The 17,150-nt window shown below is 38.6% G+C and overlaps 1 protein-coding gene across 1 annotated transcript in view; it reads left to right on the top strand.

Annotated features, from left to right (window-relative positions):
- The first annotated feature begins 11,023 nt into the window (after window positions 1-11,023).
- The window catches only part of LOC145788302 (uncharacterized), a 49,279-nt gene continuing 43,152 nt past the window's right edge, over window positions 11,024-17,150 (top strand). Inside the window, exon 1 of the mRNA XM_082600083.1 lies at window positions 11,024-11,616. Coding sequence (XP_082456209.1) covers window positions 11,024-11,616 — 593 coding nt within the window. The remainder of the gene's footprint in view (window positions 11,617-17,150) is intronic.

Genomic DNA, 17,150 nt, shown 5'->3' with positions numbered 1-17,150 from the left:
GTCACTTTGGGTTTAAGTTTAGTTTAAAAAAAGAAACATCTCTTGGTGGTATCGAACTAATATCCTTGGAAGTACAAGCCAGACAAAGATCGCACGCGCCACAGATTCACTTGGCAAAAGCGGTTGAATTTCGAAGTTATATATGCACTTTTTTTCATTTGTTCTTTCGAGAAAGAAGAAAAAATACGCACCAGCACGCATGCGCAGTAAAAGCTACATAAAGATTAATAAAAAGACATGGAACGGCGCCGTAAATGTAGCCACTTCCAATTTAAAAATGTTTGCGGAAACTGCGATCAGCGACTTCGTCTTTTTTTAATTTTTTCTCTCGATCTTTTCAGGGTACAAACTTGGTTGCACCTTTTATTACATCTCGTAACATGTATGTACTATTGTTCTATGTGTATTGTATCTATCTCTACTATAAGGGTTGTGCTCTGCATGATGTGCCGGGTTTACCACTAGACTGGAACGGCTGAAGCCTAGCCTCTCAGGATTCAGGGGTGCTCAAAAATGAAGATGTAGCCTACTACCTATATTAAAAAAACGCTTAAACATACATTTAAAAAATTTTCACCTGGTGATAATGTGAAACTTTCTGAAACGTAAGAGGTTCTAAAAAAACTGGGTACCGGTATATGGTTTCAATTCAAACAATCAAACAATTTATTTCCAACTTTGAAATACTTGTCTGTCCGGTTGTTAGAGTTGAGATTGAGGCCTCAAAAAGGAAATAACCAAGGGCCTATTTTCCGTCAAATCTGCCTTGTCTGGTCTGCATGACAGTACCGTATAATGTGTCTCCCATTCGTAGGTGTTTTCATTTTTTCTGTGGTTTCTTCATTATATTAGAGTGTTATGTAATTATGATGTATCTTGCAGTGTTGTAGTGTGCTTTATACGATACTGTATACAGAAGGTACCGTACGGTAGTATTTGACTCGGTTCTCTTGATGTTTATATTTTTTTATGGTTTCCTTAGGTACCGTAGTATTCTACTTTGTTGTTTTTTTCACTGATGCAGGCCCAGTCATCGAGATTGACAGAATGAAGTTCTTCATGCCGATGCAGGTTGATGCCGAGGAATTATTCCATTCATTAGATGCTGCTGAATGGAGAGCATTCCTTAATGTGTTTTGCTCACACATACACCACGAGAGTCCAGCGCAGCTTGATCTTGAAGCTTCTTTGTTCCAGAAGTGACGCGCTAAACAAGCCGTGTCAAAAGCCTCTACAAGAATGCAAAACCACCAGGAATAGCCAATCAAGGCTTTGTCAGTCTGAGGATAAAGATTCAAAACCAAACCAACAAACTGAGCTATTGAGGCGAATTGTCATCAAGTCGACCTGTATAAGCAATTCAAACACATTTTAGTAAACCAGAAATGTTGTAAACAGAACCTAAAACTAGGTAGCATTCAGTATATATATTTGTACCTTAAGCTCACCAGTCACATAGCATATAGTTGAACTACAGCAAGCTGCACCATGAGCGACTGCTAGTCAGTAGTCAACTTCATCAAACATGTAAACATAGGAACTCAACAGATCCAATCCAAGGCCAAAAGACATAGTTGATTTCAAGACCTCTGCATCTCATGAATAAGCGTCTCAAACGCACATCTACAGCCTGCAAAGTTGTGTTAGACCTCTTCACTCCATTTTAAAACATACTACCGGTAATGTATAATCCCAATTTCACAAAGTTCTTAACTTCTTATCCCGAGCCGGAAACCCCTGCTTGCGGAAAAATTCCGCCAGAAAAAAGGAAATTTTTGCATAAGCGGACATTTTTTACTAATAATTTATTGTTTGCAAACAGGAACTAGGGGCGGTACATTACGGGACGCGCAACTCCGTTGTTCCTTCAACATTAGAAGGGTCAATTGCCAATATGACATTTTTTTACGCTTTACTGCTGGCTTGCTTTCAACTAAAAATCTTAAATTACCATACTTTAAAACCAACTTCACTCTTCTTATATAACCTATAAAAAGTAAAATATTTTGTAAATTGCAAAAAAACGTAACCCTTCTAGTGTTGCGGATAAGCCAAAAGCGGATGAAGTTTCGCATCCCTATGATCTACAATCCCTAACAAGAACGTAAGCTAAATAACTTCATATTTTGATGCCTGTGCGCTAATTTTAAATATTCTGTCATTATTTCACAGTTTTGTCACACATTTTCAGAAAATTTAAATGTTGTGGCCCAATGACTGCAACCTTGCAAACCTCCATCAATCATATATCTGCTACAATTCAAACAATGAAAACTATTCATACTACAAAAAGTGCACAATGCTAAGCAAAAAAGCAAAGCAGAGCAAATTAAATCAAATATATAGTTATTACTATCTGAATCCTTAACAGCCTGTTTCACCTATACGGATCATCAGAAGTTCTAACATCATTAGAACTTCTGATGATTCGTATAGGTGAAACAGGCTGTTAAGGATTCAGATAGTAATAACTATATTTGATCTGCTACAATTCACAGATGTTCTAATGTTACCGTACACATTTAGTGGCGAATCATCTGTCATCTATGAATGCGATGTCTATGCGATGTCATGTCATGTCTATGCGAATGCGATGTCATCTATGAATGCGATCAACGAATGTCGTACGGTAAGGGAAAGAATAACCTTGCTGCAGCTCAATGTGGAAGGCTTTTCAAGAGCCAAGTCTACAGTTTTAGAACACCTGATTGAACCCTTGCAACCGACTGCCATCCTGCTCCAAGAAACCCACTGTGTGGATGTTTCGCGCCTGAAGATAACGGGCTTCCAACTTGACTCCTACACTCTTAGTAAAATCCATGAAGTTGCGACGTTTGTGCACAGTGCTGCAACTTGGTCACATGTGTCCTCTTCTGATGATAGTGACTCAGACATAAAGTGGGTCGCTACTACTATCGAGAGCGTATGCGTTGTTAACGTCTACAAGTCACCACAGACAAGATTTCTGAACGATTCGATCCCGAAATTCAGTTCCCCATACATGTACGCTGGCGACTTCAACTGCCACAGCATTCAATGGCGTTATAACATCACTAACTCTGATGGGACAGCTTTGGAAGATTGGGCATCCCTCGTAGAGGCTCAGCTTCTGCACGACCCAAAACAACCTGATAGTTTCCGCTCTGCCAGATGGGGTACCACATCTAACCCCGATTTGGCAATTGTGAAGCTTAGCAGAATCCTCCCGCATCGCGCTGTACTGGAGAAATTCCCTCGGTCCCAACACCGACCCTCACTGATTGTCCCTTCTAACCCAATTCGACCAGTACCAACCAAATACATCCCAAGATGGAACTTCCGGAAAGCGGACTGGGAAAAGTACACCGACCTTGTAGAGCAGCAATGTAACCAGATTCCTGAAGCAAACACCGTAGGAGTGGACGCAGCATACAAAAAATTCTGTCAACACCACATCAAGGCAGCCAAGCTATCCATCCCAAGGAGCTGCAGGAGAAATTTTATCCCAACCTGGGATAACGAATGTCAGCAAAAATATGATATTTTTATGTCATCCGAACATGGCTTGATAGCTGCAGCAGCCGCTACTCAGCTACTGACTTAACAGACTGCATCAACAGGAAAAAAGAGATAGATGGGAGGAATCCGTCGCTGGAATAGACTTCACTTACTCAAGTCGTAAAGCCTGGTCAACGCTCAACCGCCTCACAAGCAGGACCACGAAACCAAAGCCATGCCCTATAACGGCCAACTCCATAGCGAAACAACTTCTTGCAAATAGTCAATATCAAGGAGCTGATAAAGCGCATGCCAGAGCAGTGAAAAATGAAATCAACCAACTATAGATGGTACCCAGTTCAAGCTGTTTCCTATCTATCTACCTATTTTAACATCTCTGAGTTAGACGCAGCCATCAAACATCTAAAAACTGGCAAATCACAAAGCCCAGACAAAATCCCACCAGAGCTAATTAAACATATTGAACCACTTGCAAGAGAGTGGCTGCGACAGTTCATGTCATTCTGCTTAAAGAAGTTGCTCCTGCCAAAGATCTGGAGGAAAGCTAACATCATAGCCATTAGAAAGCCCAACAAGCCAGCTGATAACCCTAAAAGTTACAGGCCCATTTCCTTGCTCTGTGTGCCATACAAGCTACTTGAGCGTCTCTTACTGAGCAGACTCGAACCAATCGTTGGCCCAAAACTGCCAGAAGAACAAGCTGGATTCCTACGCGGCCGATGCACAACTGACCAGGTTGTCAAGCTTACTGATGACATCCAAAGTGGTTTTGAAGCCCGTGAGAAGGTGGGTGTTGTCCTAATGGATCTTACAGCAGCCTATGACACTGTGTGGCACCGTGGTCTTACTATGAAACTATTACAACTCATTTCTGACCGACACATGGTTAAGTTTCTGGTAGAGACCATCTCGAACCGTACCTTCATACTGCATACCAACGAGGGAAAACCCAGCAGACCACGCCGCCTGAAAAATGGCGTCCCCCAAGGGTCAACACTATCGCCACTCCTATTTAATATCTATATAAGTGACCTCCCATGCACTACATCGCAACAGTATGGCTATGCGGATGATCTAGCTCTTCTATATGCTCACAGGAACTGGCATGAGGTGGAAAGAAAACTTGAAACTGACCTGAAACTGGTGACTGACTATCTGGACAAGTGGAGGCTCAAACTGAATGCGTCGAAAACAACAATCTCCGCTTTCCATCTTGAATAATCGTGAATCTCAGCGTCAATTGTCTGTCTCGCCAAAAGAAATCCTTTACCATATACTGCAAACCCATCTTACCTTGGAGTAAAGCTTGACCGGCAGTTGACCTACAGACCCCACATCGAGTCACTCCGTCCCAAGGTTACCTCGCGAAATAACCGCTTGAGAAGCCTAGCAGGAACATGATAGGGAGCCCGAGCATCAACCTTGCGTACAAGTGCACTAGCCTTGGTCTACAGCTCAGCCGAATATGCCTCAGCTGTGTGGAACCGCAGCAGACACACAAAAAAGATGGATGTATGCATTAACGACACCTTGCGCATCATCACTGGCTGTCTCCGCCCCACACTACTGATTATCTGCCAACTTTGGCTGGCATTGCTCGTGCTCATGTCCGTAGGGAAGAAGCCTCTCACAAACTGGCTTTGCATGCAAGACTAGATCTTCAAAACCTTCTCCACAGTCACTCACAAACAAATGGACCAGTCAGACCTCAACGCCTATCATCAAGGCGCCCATTCCATTGATATGCTACACAAGTTGTGAATAAGAACTTCAGCTGCATGGAAACATGGGCCCAGGAATGCAACGAGCTGCCACATATCCCTCCCCAGTTTTCAGTTATACCAGCACTCTCCATCCCTCCTGGAGCAGACCTCTCAAGAAAGGCATGGGTCACATTGAACAGGATCAGATGTGACGTTGGCTGCACTGGAGCTAATCTGTTTAGGTGGGGGTTGCATAATTCGCCGATATGTGTCTGCGAAGCGGTAGAACAAACAATGCAACACATACACCACGAATGTTCCATCTCACGGCCCCCAAGTAGAATCACTGGTATTCGACAACTGGACCCAACTACCGTATCTTGGCTGCACGAGGAGGCATTGCCAATCTAAAATACTACAAGTCAAACGAGAGAAGAAGAAGATCTATGAAAAAGTACAAACCAGCATTTCGTTGGAAGGAAAGTTATCAAAATCTCCTTATAGTACTTCCCTAAATCTTCAAGATAAAATTTAAAATGTTTGCAGCTGAACGGCTGACTCTCTGTTTTTTTTTTTTTATTCTTTTCTGCAACGAATGTTGTTTCCAACAAAGAAAATAAATTGAATTGTTGCTTCAACTTGCTTGTTTAAAACACGAGCCTCTTTTCCAAACTTTATCAATATATTCTTTCAGACTTTCACACTATGACGCTGTGGGCTAATGTTGGAAAATATTTGGCGTTTTGTGATGCTGTGATAATGATGTGTCCGCTTACCTGCCGTATGAACTTACCTTCCTCTCTCCCATTTAAATACAATTCAATTTATTTTTCGTTACTGGCGCAAACATGTAGAAAACGATAAGGTAAATACACGAATTTCGCACCAACAAAAGGAAAAAATGACAAAACCGAAAGGTTGAAAATATGCATCAATAAAACAATGTTTGGAAAACAGTATCTTAAAAATGCACAGCCACCAAAGTTACAAAAACAAGAAAAAAAATAAATCTTTTATGTCGAATAAATCTTTATTGTAAATATACTGTAGGCCTACAATCAACACTTGCAAGCTTAACAAAGGCAATTTAAATTTTGAAATATAGCCTACAAAAGAAATGCAAAAACTGACAAGTTTCCTGAAGTTTTTACCTTTAGACTAGAGTCTCGAATTCAAAAACTTAGTTGTGATGTCATAAAAGACTCAGCAAGGTAAAAATTGTAGGAGAAAGAGAGAAACCTTTCATTTCGTCTGTTGCGAGATTAGTACAGTGTTATTATACACAATACGAATAAAAAAGCACCATAGCAATCTAGATACCACAACAGACAGGAAGCAGCGAAAGACTATATCAGTCATCGAGTCAGCTAATAACCTAGGTCCTAGGAAACCAGCTCAGCAGTGTGACCATGCGGATTCAGAAAAAGGTAAACAAAAATAGAGATATAATTAAATATAATGAAATACAGACATATTATTTCTTCTAAAATATTGCTTCTATTCGATTATGTCTTGAAGAAACCTTCTTCATTCCATTTCATAATTTATTTTTCCTGAGTTGATTCCTAATCATTCGAAAGTAATTGATCAACCTTCGAATTTGAAGAAATAATGTTTTAGGTATGATTGCTCAGCTGGTGTGTGAAGCAAGTGACATATGATCATTACAAAAATATTTTTAAAATACAAGTTTCAATTACATTTGCCATAGGCTACATCTAGACTTCAGGGTTTTGCAAAATAGTGTTGCAGTACAAGAAAAGTCGAAGACTCGGTTTATCTCATGCATGACTGAGCACTCGTTTTTTTAATGATCACCAGAGGCGCTGTATTTTATTGAAGGTCTCTTCTGGTCTTTCGTGCCGAAATAATAAAGAAACAAAAACGAGATCGCAGGTCTCGTTCGTCTCGTCTCGCGTGTTGACTTGATTGTTGAAAAGCGATGAGAATACAGGCGCTGAATAATTTGTTTTAGTCTCCAACCCTCAAAGCAGCCTGATACGAAAGTTGATGTTGGATGTACGTTTTTTACATGTTTTTTTTTTTCACAAAGTGAATACATTAGTTCAATGTGTTTTGTGGGAAGTCGCAATTGTGCAGCCTATACCAAAACCATGTTGCGATTGGAAAGGTTTACCTTGATGAAGTTTTAATTTGGCTATTTTACACATGTAAGGCCAATCTGCGGCGTAGCGGCGTTATTATTTTGTATGCACATGATCATCGGTAGCGACCACAAAATACGAAACTGTTGAGATGGAAGAGTAACTGATGAACTGAACTGATCACGTCGTCAACTTCCTGTTAAAGTTTCTGAGGATGGAAAATAGAAGATGAAGAAATGATCGATTCACGCAATATCAGTATGGTAGATAATATACTTTGTTGCAGTTTTAAATAAATTTTAATCAGAAATTCAAATTGCGTCTAGCTAAGTTTGTCAGGGTCTGATTAAGAATTCACTAGGGTTGTAGGGTTGTCACAGCACAAGGTAGGGGCGTTGGCAGGGAGTACTTTGGATCTATGTCATAATTTTAAGGATCCACATGTTTCCAGATGGCTTTTAAAAGGTGGTTATATATAATTTAGAATCCCATCAAGATACTTGAATAGACCAGTACATTTGCCAGTTGCCTCCATTTCGGATTTTTTCATTCAAATGCAATTCCTTGTTCAGTAAATACTGCCCTGCTTCTTGTTAACCTTGGACTGGTAGCATTCCTTTTTATACAATGCAATGAATGACATCAGAATTTTCATATTTCTTAATGTTTTAAAGTTAAAACTAGTTTTGCCACTGCAATGATGTAAATGTTTATAGTTTATCCTGATACAAAGAAAAATATGTTTAAAACCAAATTATGTGCTATCCTGAACACTGATAATAATCTTTAATGTGATACACCATCAATGATCAGAAATATTTTGAATTTTTTTGTTATTTAACTACCGTACCTTGTTTTGCATAGTGATATTGGTAGTATATTTTATGAAACTTTCAACATAATGATAACTGCCACTGCCTAAGTGCCTAAACCTCTTCAAAATTGTGCGATCTTCTTTCAAAGACATTTTACAATATTTATGTGTTTTATTTACCAGCTGCTTTTATACTCATCCATGCATTAAATGCAACTTTATTTTTGAATTTGGTGTATATATATATATACTTTTCCTGTTGAACAGCTTAACCTGAAATGAAAAAGCACAAACATCTAGCCTACGCCTCTATGACAATTCTTTTTGTTAAGTTTCAATTAAAAGGCTACAATTCACAGCACTGCTATCAATAGCTTACAGTGCAGCAAAATTTTATGTAGAAAATGATACACTTAACACTATAATGGTGCATTAGTGCTGCCACAATCTCTTGATTTTATCTTTTTGTTCATCATTTGGTTTTGTCAACAAAATTTGCAACAGAAGTGCTTTTGTAATTCAACTTGTATTTTGTTTAGCTCACCAGCTTTGCTGACAGAAAACAAACAAGTATTTCTAAATACCCATTGTCGGGCATTGTCAGTTCAGTTTATTTTTTTGTTGGCGAAAAAGAAAGACACAAAAAGCAAAAACACAATAAACACAAATAATTCGCACAACAAGGATGGCAGCGAAAGACCAAAAGGTCACCAAAGTTAGCTGCCACCCAAACATTTAAACAAAAGACCCAAAATTAAGAACATTAACACATATAGCACCATACCAGCACTTTACATAATACATTAACAATGGAATAACACAGTGTTACATGATGTTTTTAAATATAAAATGATATTTATTCTGTTAAAGCTAGTTCAAAATAAAAGCAAACCTAAGGTGCAACTTACTTCTGCTAAAAAATTTCCTGCAACAGAGAAGCAAAACTAACCTAGTTTTATGGACAAAAACCGTGGAACCGGCCCCTTTTTGATGATTTTGACGATGATTAAGAGGCCGTGCCCTGATAAAATTCACACATTCAACCACATGCCTCAATACTGCTTTCAAATATTCTGGAAGGGTTTTACTTGCCAGTGCATGTTGAAGAAGGGTCTGCTACTATTCGGTGAGTCCGATTCGGTGAGTTCCTAACCTCTAATCCCTAACCCTAAAACGGCAATGATAATTAAGCTACGGTACCCGATAATTAAAAAAAAAATTGAAAAAATCCCCCGTTAAGGGATCGGACTAACCGAATCGGACTAACCGAATCGGACTCACCGAATCGAACTCACCGAAACGGGCCATTCCGTTGAAGAAGGGCGCAGTAAGTAGAAATGATGTTCGGTGCGCGATTTTTTCACCAGAGTTGTAAAGTCAGACTTAGCACCGAGTATAGAAGGGGCTCCTTCTGTGCAAAGTAAACCCACATAATTCCAGGATATATTATTTTGTTGAAAGAAATTGTCCATTTTTTTCAGTATCCATTTTTTCCAAAAATGTAGCACACATACGCTGCTGAAAAGAGACTGGTAGTTTACTTGCGTGGAGATAAAAGAAAAAGACAAAAACTTACATTTAACATAAATTTGAATCAAAATCGAGTGCAATACTACCAGTTTTTGAATAACTGAAAAATTAAAGTTTGCTTTAATTTATGATTCAGTAAATTTACCCCCTCGGTAGGTGAAATTTATCCCCTGGGGGTAAATTTACCCTCAGTTAAGAACCCCTGGATTAGACAATGCATGACAATAGATAGCCTATATTATTTAGACGTAGCCTACCAGGATCAAACTCCATGTCTCCCAGCCCAAAACCTAGGTTGTATATATTTTGCGCCAACATTACGATATTTGCATAAAAATGTACTATAAAACATGACAACTCTTTTATTGGACGATGCCTCATTTATCATCCCTTCTATTGATATTCTTTCCCCAACTACCGTATTATTACCCTGCTGGATGAAACTATCAATGGAAGTGAGGAGTGATAATTATCATCAAAAGGTGGCATTTAAAAGTCATCCTCATGCCAGATTACTCCCCTTCTACAGAGAAAAAAGAATGTAATACAATATACACCTTGGTTTCTCTAAGAACTTTATGTTTATTCCTTATGGCTAAAATGATACAAAAGTCAACAGAAAGCAGATATTAAAAATGGTTTCAAAATATTCAAATCATAAAATCAATCAACTTTCATGCAATTGAAGAGGTGAGAACGAAAAGTATGGTACAGTCTACAGATGCTTAAAGTGCTCAGAATTTATTTTATTCAAATGTTGCTTGAGTACCGTATATAACTATATATATCCTTTTTGTTCTCACTTTTTGATTGATTGATTGAATCTTTATCCTTGGACTGGGAAAGCTTCTTGCAGAACTTAATCCTGGCAGTTTCGCATACTTGTAGAAGTAGAGGCTTTGAATCACTGACACAGGCCCGGTCACCGAGATTGACAGAGTGAAGTTTCCGATTGTTGATGTCTTGTTGCCAGGGAACTATTCCATCCATTAGATGCCGCTGAATGGAGAGCAGTCCTTAACGTGCGTTGCTCAAGCGCACACCCCGAGAGTCGAACCAGCGCCGCTTGATCTTGAAGCTTCTTCGTTCCAGAAGTGACGCGTTAACCAACTGAGCTATAGGGGTGGATTAAGAATTAAAACTGCCGAACAAAATTTTGTATTTTGAATATTTTGAAACCATTTTTAATTCAAGTGCTAAATATTTTGTTAATATGATCAAGATCAGGATGCATTATTTGATAAGTTGTTTTGGCTCATACTTCATTCTTTTACAGATATATTAAGTATTCAGTATATTGTGTAATCCATTATGAGTGATTAGCAACGTTAGAGGTGATTTATCTTTCAAGCAAATAATTGCAATGTGAAAAAATGGCAGATAATTCACATTTGTATAAATCAGATATGGTGTCGAGAAACCAATTGGAAGCCCAAAAAAAGCATAGTAGTGCTACGTCCTCTCTTCAAGCATTAGGTCGACATTATGGTGAGGAACTACTTCTTGCTCAAGGTGTGCAAATGGCCCGTCATGAAGAGTGGAAACAAGGTGCCAGCTACATAGAAAACCTGCAAATGCCAAGCCCTGATAGGGCTTTGCAGCCAACAGTGCAGAGTGACTCAACCGGTACTTCAGGCTTGCAGCCTGGATCACACTCCAACTTTAGTCTTTTGCAACGAGTTCGCTTGGATCCGAATTCATCTCATACCATGAAAAATAGTCATCGTCGTACACCTTCTAATTCAATCAGTATGTCAGGTTCTCATGATCAGTCTCAATACTACTCTGGACTGTCTGTTAGACAGACTACTGCAAGGCCAATATCTTCTACTTTGTATCCTGGGCCTCCAGCTCAGCATCATCTCTATCAGTCTTCTCCAGTTCCTCCAGGACTCACTCAACAGTTCAATGATGTCAATAAAGCCATTACTAACAAGAACAGTAGCCAGCACATGGAGTCCAGAGCGTAAGTGATGATGTTTTTCATTTGTTTTCATCATTCAATTTTGGTAATAGTTTTTGAATTTTTTCTTCTTAAACTCATTCCTCAACACTTTCATGAACTTGTAGACCAGTGGTTCCCAACCAGGGTGTCGTAAGCTATTTTTCATATTCATTTTTATCTGTCTTTAAATGTTTAGCCTAGTTAGTTAGGATCATTGTTGCTGATAAAAAATTTCATGCACGATCACTTTTTTGCATCATTAACCTTCATCAGGTGCAATAATTTTTACAACGCCAATAGGCCTAGCCCTCTGAAGAAGTCAGTCATGTGCTAATTGATGAAACGTTCAAATAAAAGCAAATTGTCACCTTATACATCTTGTGATAGTTCAGCTTAGTTTGCACCAGAAGAATGCATATCAATATCATGTTATGTAACTAAATGCCTATTTAACTAGATATACTTTCTGTATATACAGTTTTTAGTGGTCCAAATGTTTCAATAAACTACTCAGACATATCCTATTATGATTTTTGGCATCGAGACCAAAAGCGGAAACAACGTAAAACTAGGAAAAGCTGTGTGGTTTGAGCCCCGTCTGTTTGTGACAAACATTCACATGCAAAAGCAGCGTGTGTTATTTGTGATGATGACTAAAAAAGCTTCTTAAATTATCATTAAAATTGTAAATGTTGTGGTTTGTGCTCTTTTGTTATAACCAAAATATTTTCCTTCAAAATTAAACATTATATATGTCTTTTTTTCTTGTATTAATTTCGTATAGGCTATACAAATGCTTGTACAAAGGTACAAAATTTGTACCTACCTATGCCACCAGTTAAGGATGTAAAAACAACTTGGCCCCCTGTCTTAGGAACGTGTAAAGATTTTTTCTGAAATTTGACCCACGCAATCCAGCTTAAAAATGCAGATACCGGTATGTCATAAATTTCAGGTATTTTCTTAGTAGTGTCTCCATTTGGGTCGCAAGGATCGTATTTATACTGGGCCCAAAATGTGCTCTCAACGGCCCTGCTTGTCAAGGTTTTGAATTACTAGCATAAATTGGGTGACTAAGCTTGACAGTTTCTGTTAATGAATGGTTCTGATTTTCATTGATTTTAAAGTTACCAAGATAATTTGCTTCAAAGTCGTTCAGGGAGCACTATATAATTCAACAACTTTACTTTTAAATTGTTCTTATTAGTATATGTGAAAAATAGTTTCATATTTGTCTGATCAATTCAATTTCAAATATTATTCTGCAAGATCAATACGTTGGTCAATGGTCATTGGTCATTGCTCAAGTGCATTGTTAGATAATTTGTTGATTTTGGTTCGACAAATCCTAGGAATTAATCTTGAGAGTTTTTCTGTTTCCAGAATTACTGTAATTTTTGTTGTAAATCCAGTTTTGCACACAACGATTTTGTAATTGTTTAGATATTTCTTGCAGAAGTTTATTTTTATTGTATTTAGTGTTAGAGAAATGAACTAACCTCCTTGACAACACAATTGACATTCATTTGCTTTCAGTATTTAATATGCAGTGTTCACAGAACTTGCACTTTTTAAATGCTTAGTTTTTTACCAATGGTGATTTTTGAAATCATGCCCATAATTCAGTGCTAAACCGTATGATCAGTAATCTGTATGTTTCATTTTGATTGGGATACACTTATGTGAAGTATAGTTTTGAAGCAACCGCAAAGTTGCCTAATGCATGTCGATATTTAATATAAGAAAAGGTGTTGACAGGCGTAAGCACTTTCATATGTAATCTTGACTATATATTTGATATTTCGTTTTGCTGAGAGACCTAGATTTCAAGCAAGTTTTGTTTCTGTTACTTCGAAAACAGGCTTGCTGGTATGTTATAAGAGCGCATTCTGAATAAAAGATGTATTTGGAGGCAGCATGGTTATTTTGTTAAATTTTCAGGTGTTTAAACCAAAAGTGATCAGAGTGTACTTGTAAATAGAAGTTCTTCCTATACGTAAACCTGTTGCCTTGACAAGATGCAGTGCTGGTAAAAAAAATTGGGTTGGGTAGCAGTCTGCGACTCTGCGTGTCTTATGTGTATGCAGACATGTTTTATGTGCTGAAACAGATATATAACTCTGCTGTTTTGGCTGGTGTGGTTTTCATTTACGTAGATTTATAAAGTTTTGTTGTGCTCATGTTAGGGACAGTGGAATACCGGGACGACTCACTCTACTGATTTTTCTTGTGAAATGGACAGCTGGAGGGTCACTAAGAAGTTCAAAAATTAGCAGAACTGCACAACGTTTTCTTTGCTTTTGCATAAATTGATTCTCATCAAATGAATTGCTATATTTGGTAAAAATTTTGAGTGTTAGAAAATCTGCAGAACCTTACTGCAGCAGTGTGAGGCTACCTACTGATACCGCTGTTACATGAAGTTAACCGCAGCATTACCATAACTTGAATACCTATTAAATAAACATAATAACACATATTTCCTACATTTCTTTTGGCGATACACTCTTTGTATACACGTGGGCACTGGGCAGGTCATATAAATTGCACCTCAGTATGTGACATATGGTAGTAGACCTCAAGCTGTATTTGCATCAAATTTTGTCATAATATTATGACCCTCCAGTTGTCCACCTTACTTTTGAGTGAGCAATCCCCTACTTCTACCATCCCTAGCTCATGTGCTTGTTAAACATTTTGTCCTTACCAAAAGAAGCTAAAGTGTAGGTACAAAAAAGGTCTGTAGCACTTGTTCAATCTGAACGGAAAGCGCAGAACCAAAAACATCAATAAGTCATGCTGGAAATTTTTGCATTTTGGCCTATATTTTTATTTAAAAGTAGACCGTGGTGTTTAAAATATAATTTTAAACGCTTTCTTTGCTATGTTACAATAAATTTAAAGATTGCAAATAGTATAAAGAAACAAAAACCACGTGGATATACTAATGCTGTTTCAAAAACAAACATTTAATCCCGGTTTCCGTCACATAAACCCCGTTTAGTTATTATTTTACGTTATGTTTTGCCATCGTGTGAAAAAACTGCTAGATTTCACAGAATATCACTCCTAGTCCTCATGGGAACTTTACAGTGGCGTAGCCAAGGGGAGTTTTTGGGGGTTACAACCCCCCCTTTGGCACGCGTGTGACGTCACGATATTGAGAATGATCCTTTCAGTCTCTATGATTCTAATACAAAGTTTGCCTAATTTTAAACGAAACTGCATTAAAGAGCGAGTTTTACGAATACCAAACATTCAAATATCTCAGCCAGGAGTTAGCAACAAGAAAACGTAGAGACTTAGCTTTATTACCGAAAAATGCCCAAGAAAACATGATCTTATTCTTTTGCTATTTCACCAGACAGCACCATTTTACAGGAATATTTATACCCACATTTTTGTTGAAAATGCTCTCAGAATGCACCAAATTCAAAGTAATTTTTCAAAATTTTCTGGGGGAGGCCCCCCAGACCTCCCGTCGCTGGGTGTCGCCTTTGGCGAAAACGGCGTCGGGCTTCGCCCGCCGGCCGTCAAAACCCCCTCCTTTCTAAATTCCTGGCTACGCTACTGGAACTTTATGTTCTTTGTAATATTGTGATGAGATCTCGGCAAATTCTACGTATCACTTTCAATAGCTGCGACCAAATCAAGAACATGTTCAAATCAAGATTCATGAACATGTTCAAATCAACAATGCATTGGGGAAAAAAGAATCAAAAAGTCTATCTACGTTGAACCACCTTAATTGGCGCAACAAAGCAGTTTTTTCAATATAAACATAGTAATTTTAAGGAGTCTCCTACAAGTCAACAGTTGTGAACTGAGCACATGGCAGTTGAGCAAGTGACAATTGAGCAAGCAACATTTCAGCAAGTGGGTGAAGTTGGCAAATGATGAAACTGAGAAATTAAAAATTGAACAAGTCCGATGCTAGGTGAGAATCTAGTTGGCTGACTTTGACAGTAGCTGAAATGTACATACTGAGATGTTGCATACCAAGTGGTCCGACGACCGATTTTAAGGCGTGATGTTAGCCTACGTAGATTTGAATGTGCGATGTTTTTTAACTGCATCGAGTTGATTCAGAACTTAGGTGTAAACTTCAGTAAAAGAGTCTATCAACTTTTGCTTCTTGAGCTCTTTAAGACTGTAACATAACCAAACCAACATATCCCTTACTCATTTTACGATATATAATATTCTATCTATTTTATACCCATACCATCGATAGCATATTCCCTCGTCACCATGTGTATGTCCTGTGCGATAGTTTTCCACAGATGACAGCAGTCCACTTACTCACAATGGCTTTTAAAGTAACTATTATTAGCAGAATTAATATCTTTAACGTTTCAAAGAAGCTTTCGTTTGACGGGATAAGGTGACACAAGCCGCCTAATAATGGGAATCGGCGTTTCACAGGTTTTGTAGAGTGGTGCATAGGGACCTTTTCTGCAATGCTGTATCACCTGTATGGCTTCAGTGTTTCAAAGAACCGTTTCGTCAATTGACATCTCGCCAACTGAAACGTCGAGGTGAATCTTTGTAACCTGCAGCATGTGATCGTCGAAAAATTACGTACGCTGTAGCTTAAAATTCCTTTTTTCTGTCGTATCTAGACTTAGGCCTGTAGCTAAAGATTTAGATTAAGTGAACGACAAGACAAAACCATTCTTCGTGCCCACCTTCAGGCATGCCTTGAAGTATCCTGTCACAGTCGCATGCTCTTGAGCGGAGTCGAACTGACGCCCTTTCGAACGACGTGCCAAGGCTCTCACAATTCTATGCAGTCGACGGAAAAGTTCAAGAAAACGTGGAAAAGGCAAGTTGAGGAGGACAGAGCGATATGGAGGCAGGGTGTGAAGGCGATTGCGGCACTTGAGGTGAATCCAGCCATTCTCGGTAACGGGGACATCACCGGATTAACACTGGACTACTACTACTGAGAAAGCTAGCTCTTGTAACTTACAGTTCAACCGCCGCTGTGACAGGTGGAGATGATGATGGCCGACATGCTGCTTTTTGACTTCGCTGTGAGTAATGCGTTGTGTGCGAAGTACGTAGCAGACGCCAGCAATGACGTTTAGTGTGTAGCACTTGTTTGTGGCTTCAACAGAAACCATTCAATGTTCAAAACATGCAGTAGATTGTTGGGGTCTGCTACTATTCGGTGAGTTCCTAACCTCTAACCCCTAACCCTAAAACGGCAATGATAATTAGGCTACGGTACCCGATAATTTAAAAAAAAAATTGAAAAAATCCCCCGTTAAGGGATCGGACTCACCGAATCAGACTCACCGAATCGGACTCACCGAATCGGACTCACCGAAACGGGCCATTCCGGATTGTTGAGTAGTGCTTGAGTGTGATTTCTACTTTACCATTTCGATTATATTGACCCCCATTGTGCTTTCTTCAACATGCTAAAAGTAAAGATTTGTAAATGATATCAATTGTAGATTCGTTGCACCTTGTATTAAGTGACAAAAACGTGGTTTAAAAAAATAACTGGTTAGTTGACTGTAATTTTTGGTTTCATTCAAATGAGGTGT

This window comes from Aplidium turbinatum, chromosome 2 (assembly GCF_918807975.1).
Source record: "Aplidium turbinatum chromosome 2, kaAplTurb1.1, whole genome shotgun sequence".
NCBI classification, from domain to species: domain Eukaryota; kingdom Metazoa; phylum Chordata; class Ascidiacea; order Aplousobranchia; family Polyclinidae; genus Aplidium; species Aplidium turbinatum.
This window is presented reverse-complemented; position numbering and strand designations above follow the sequence as displayed.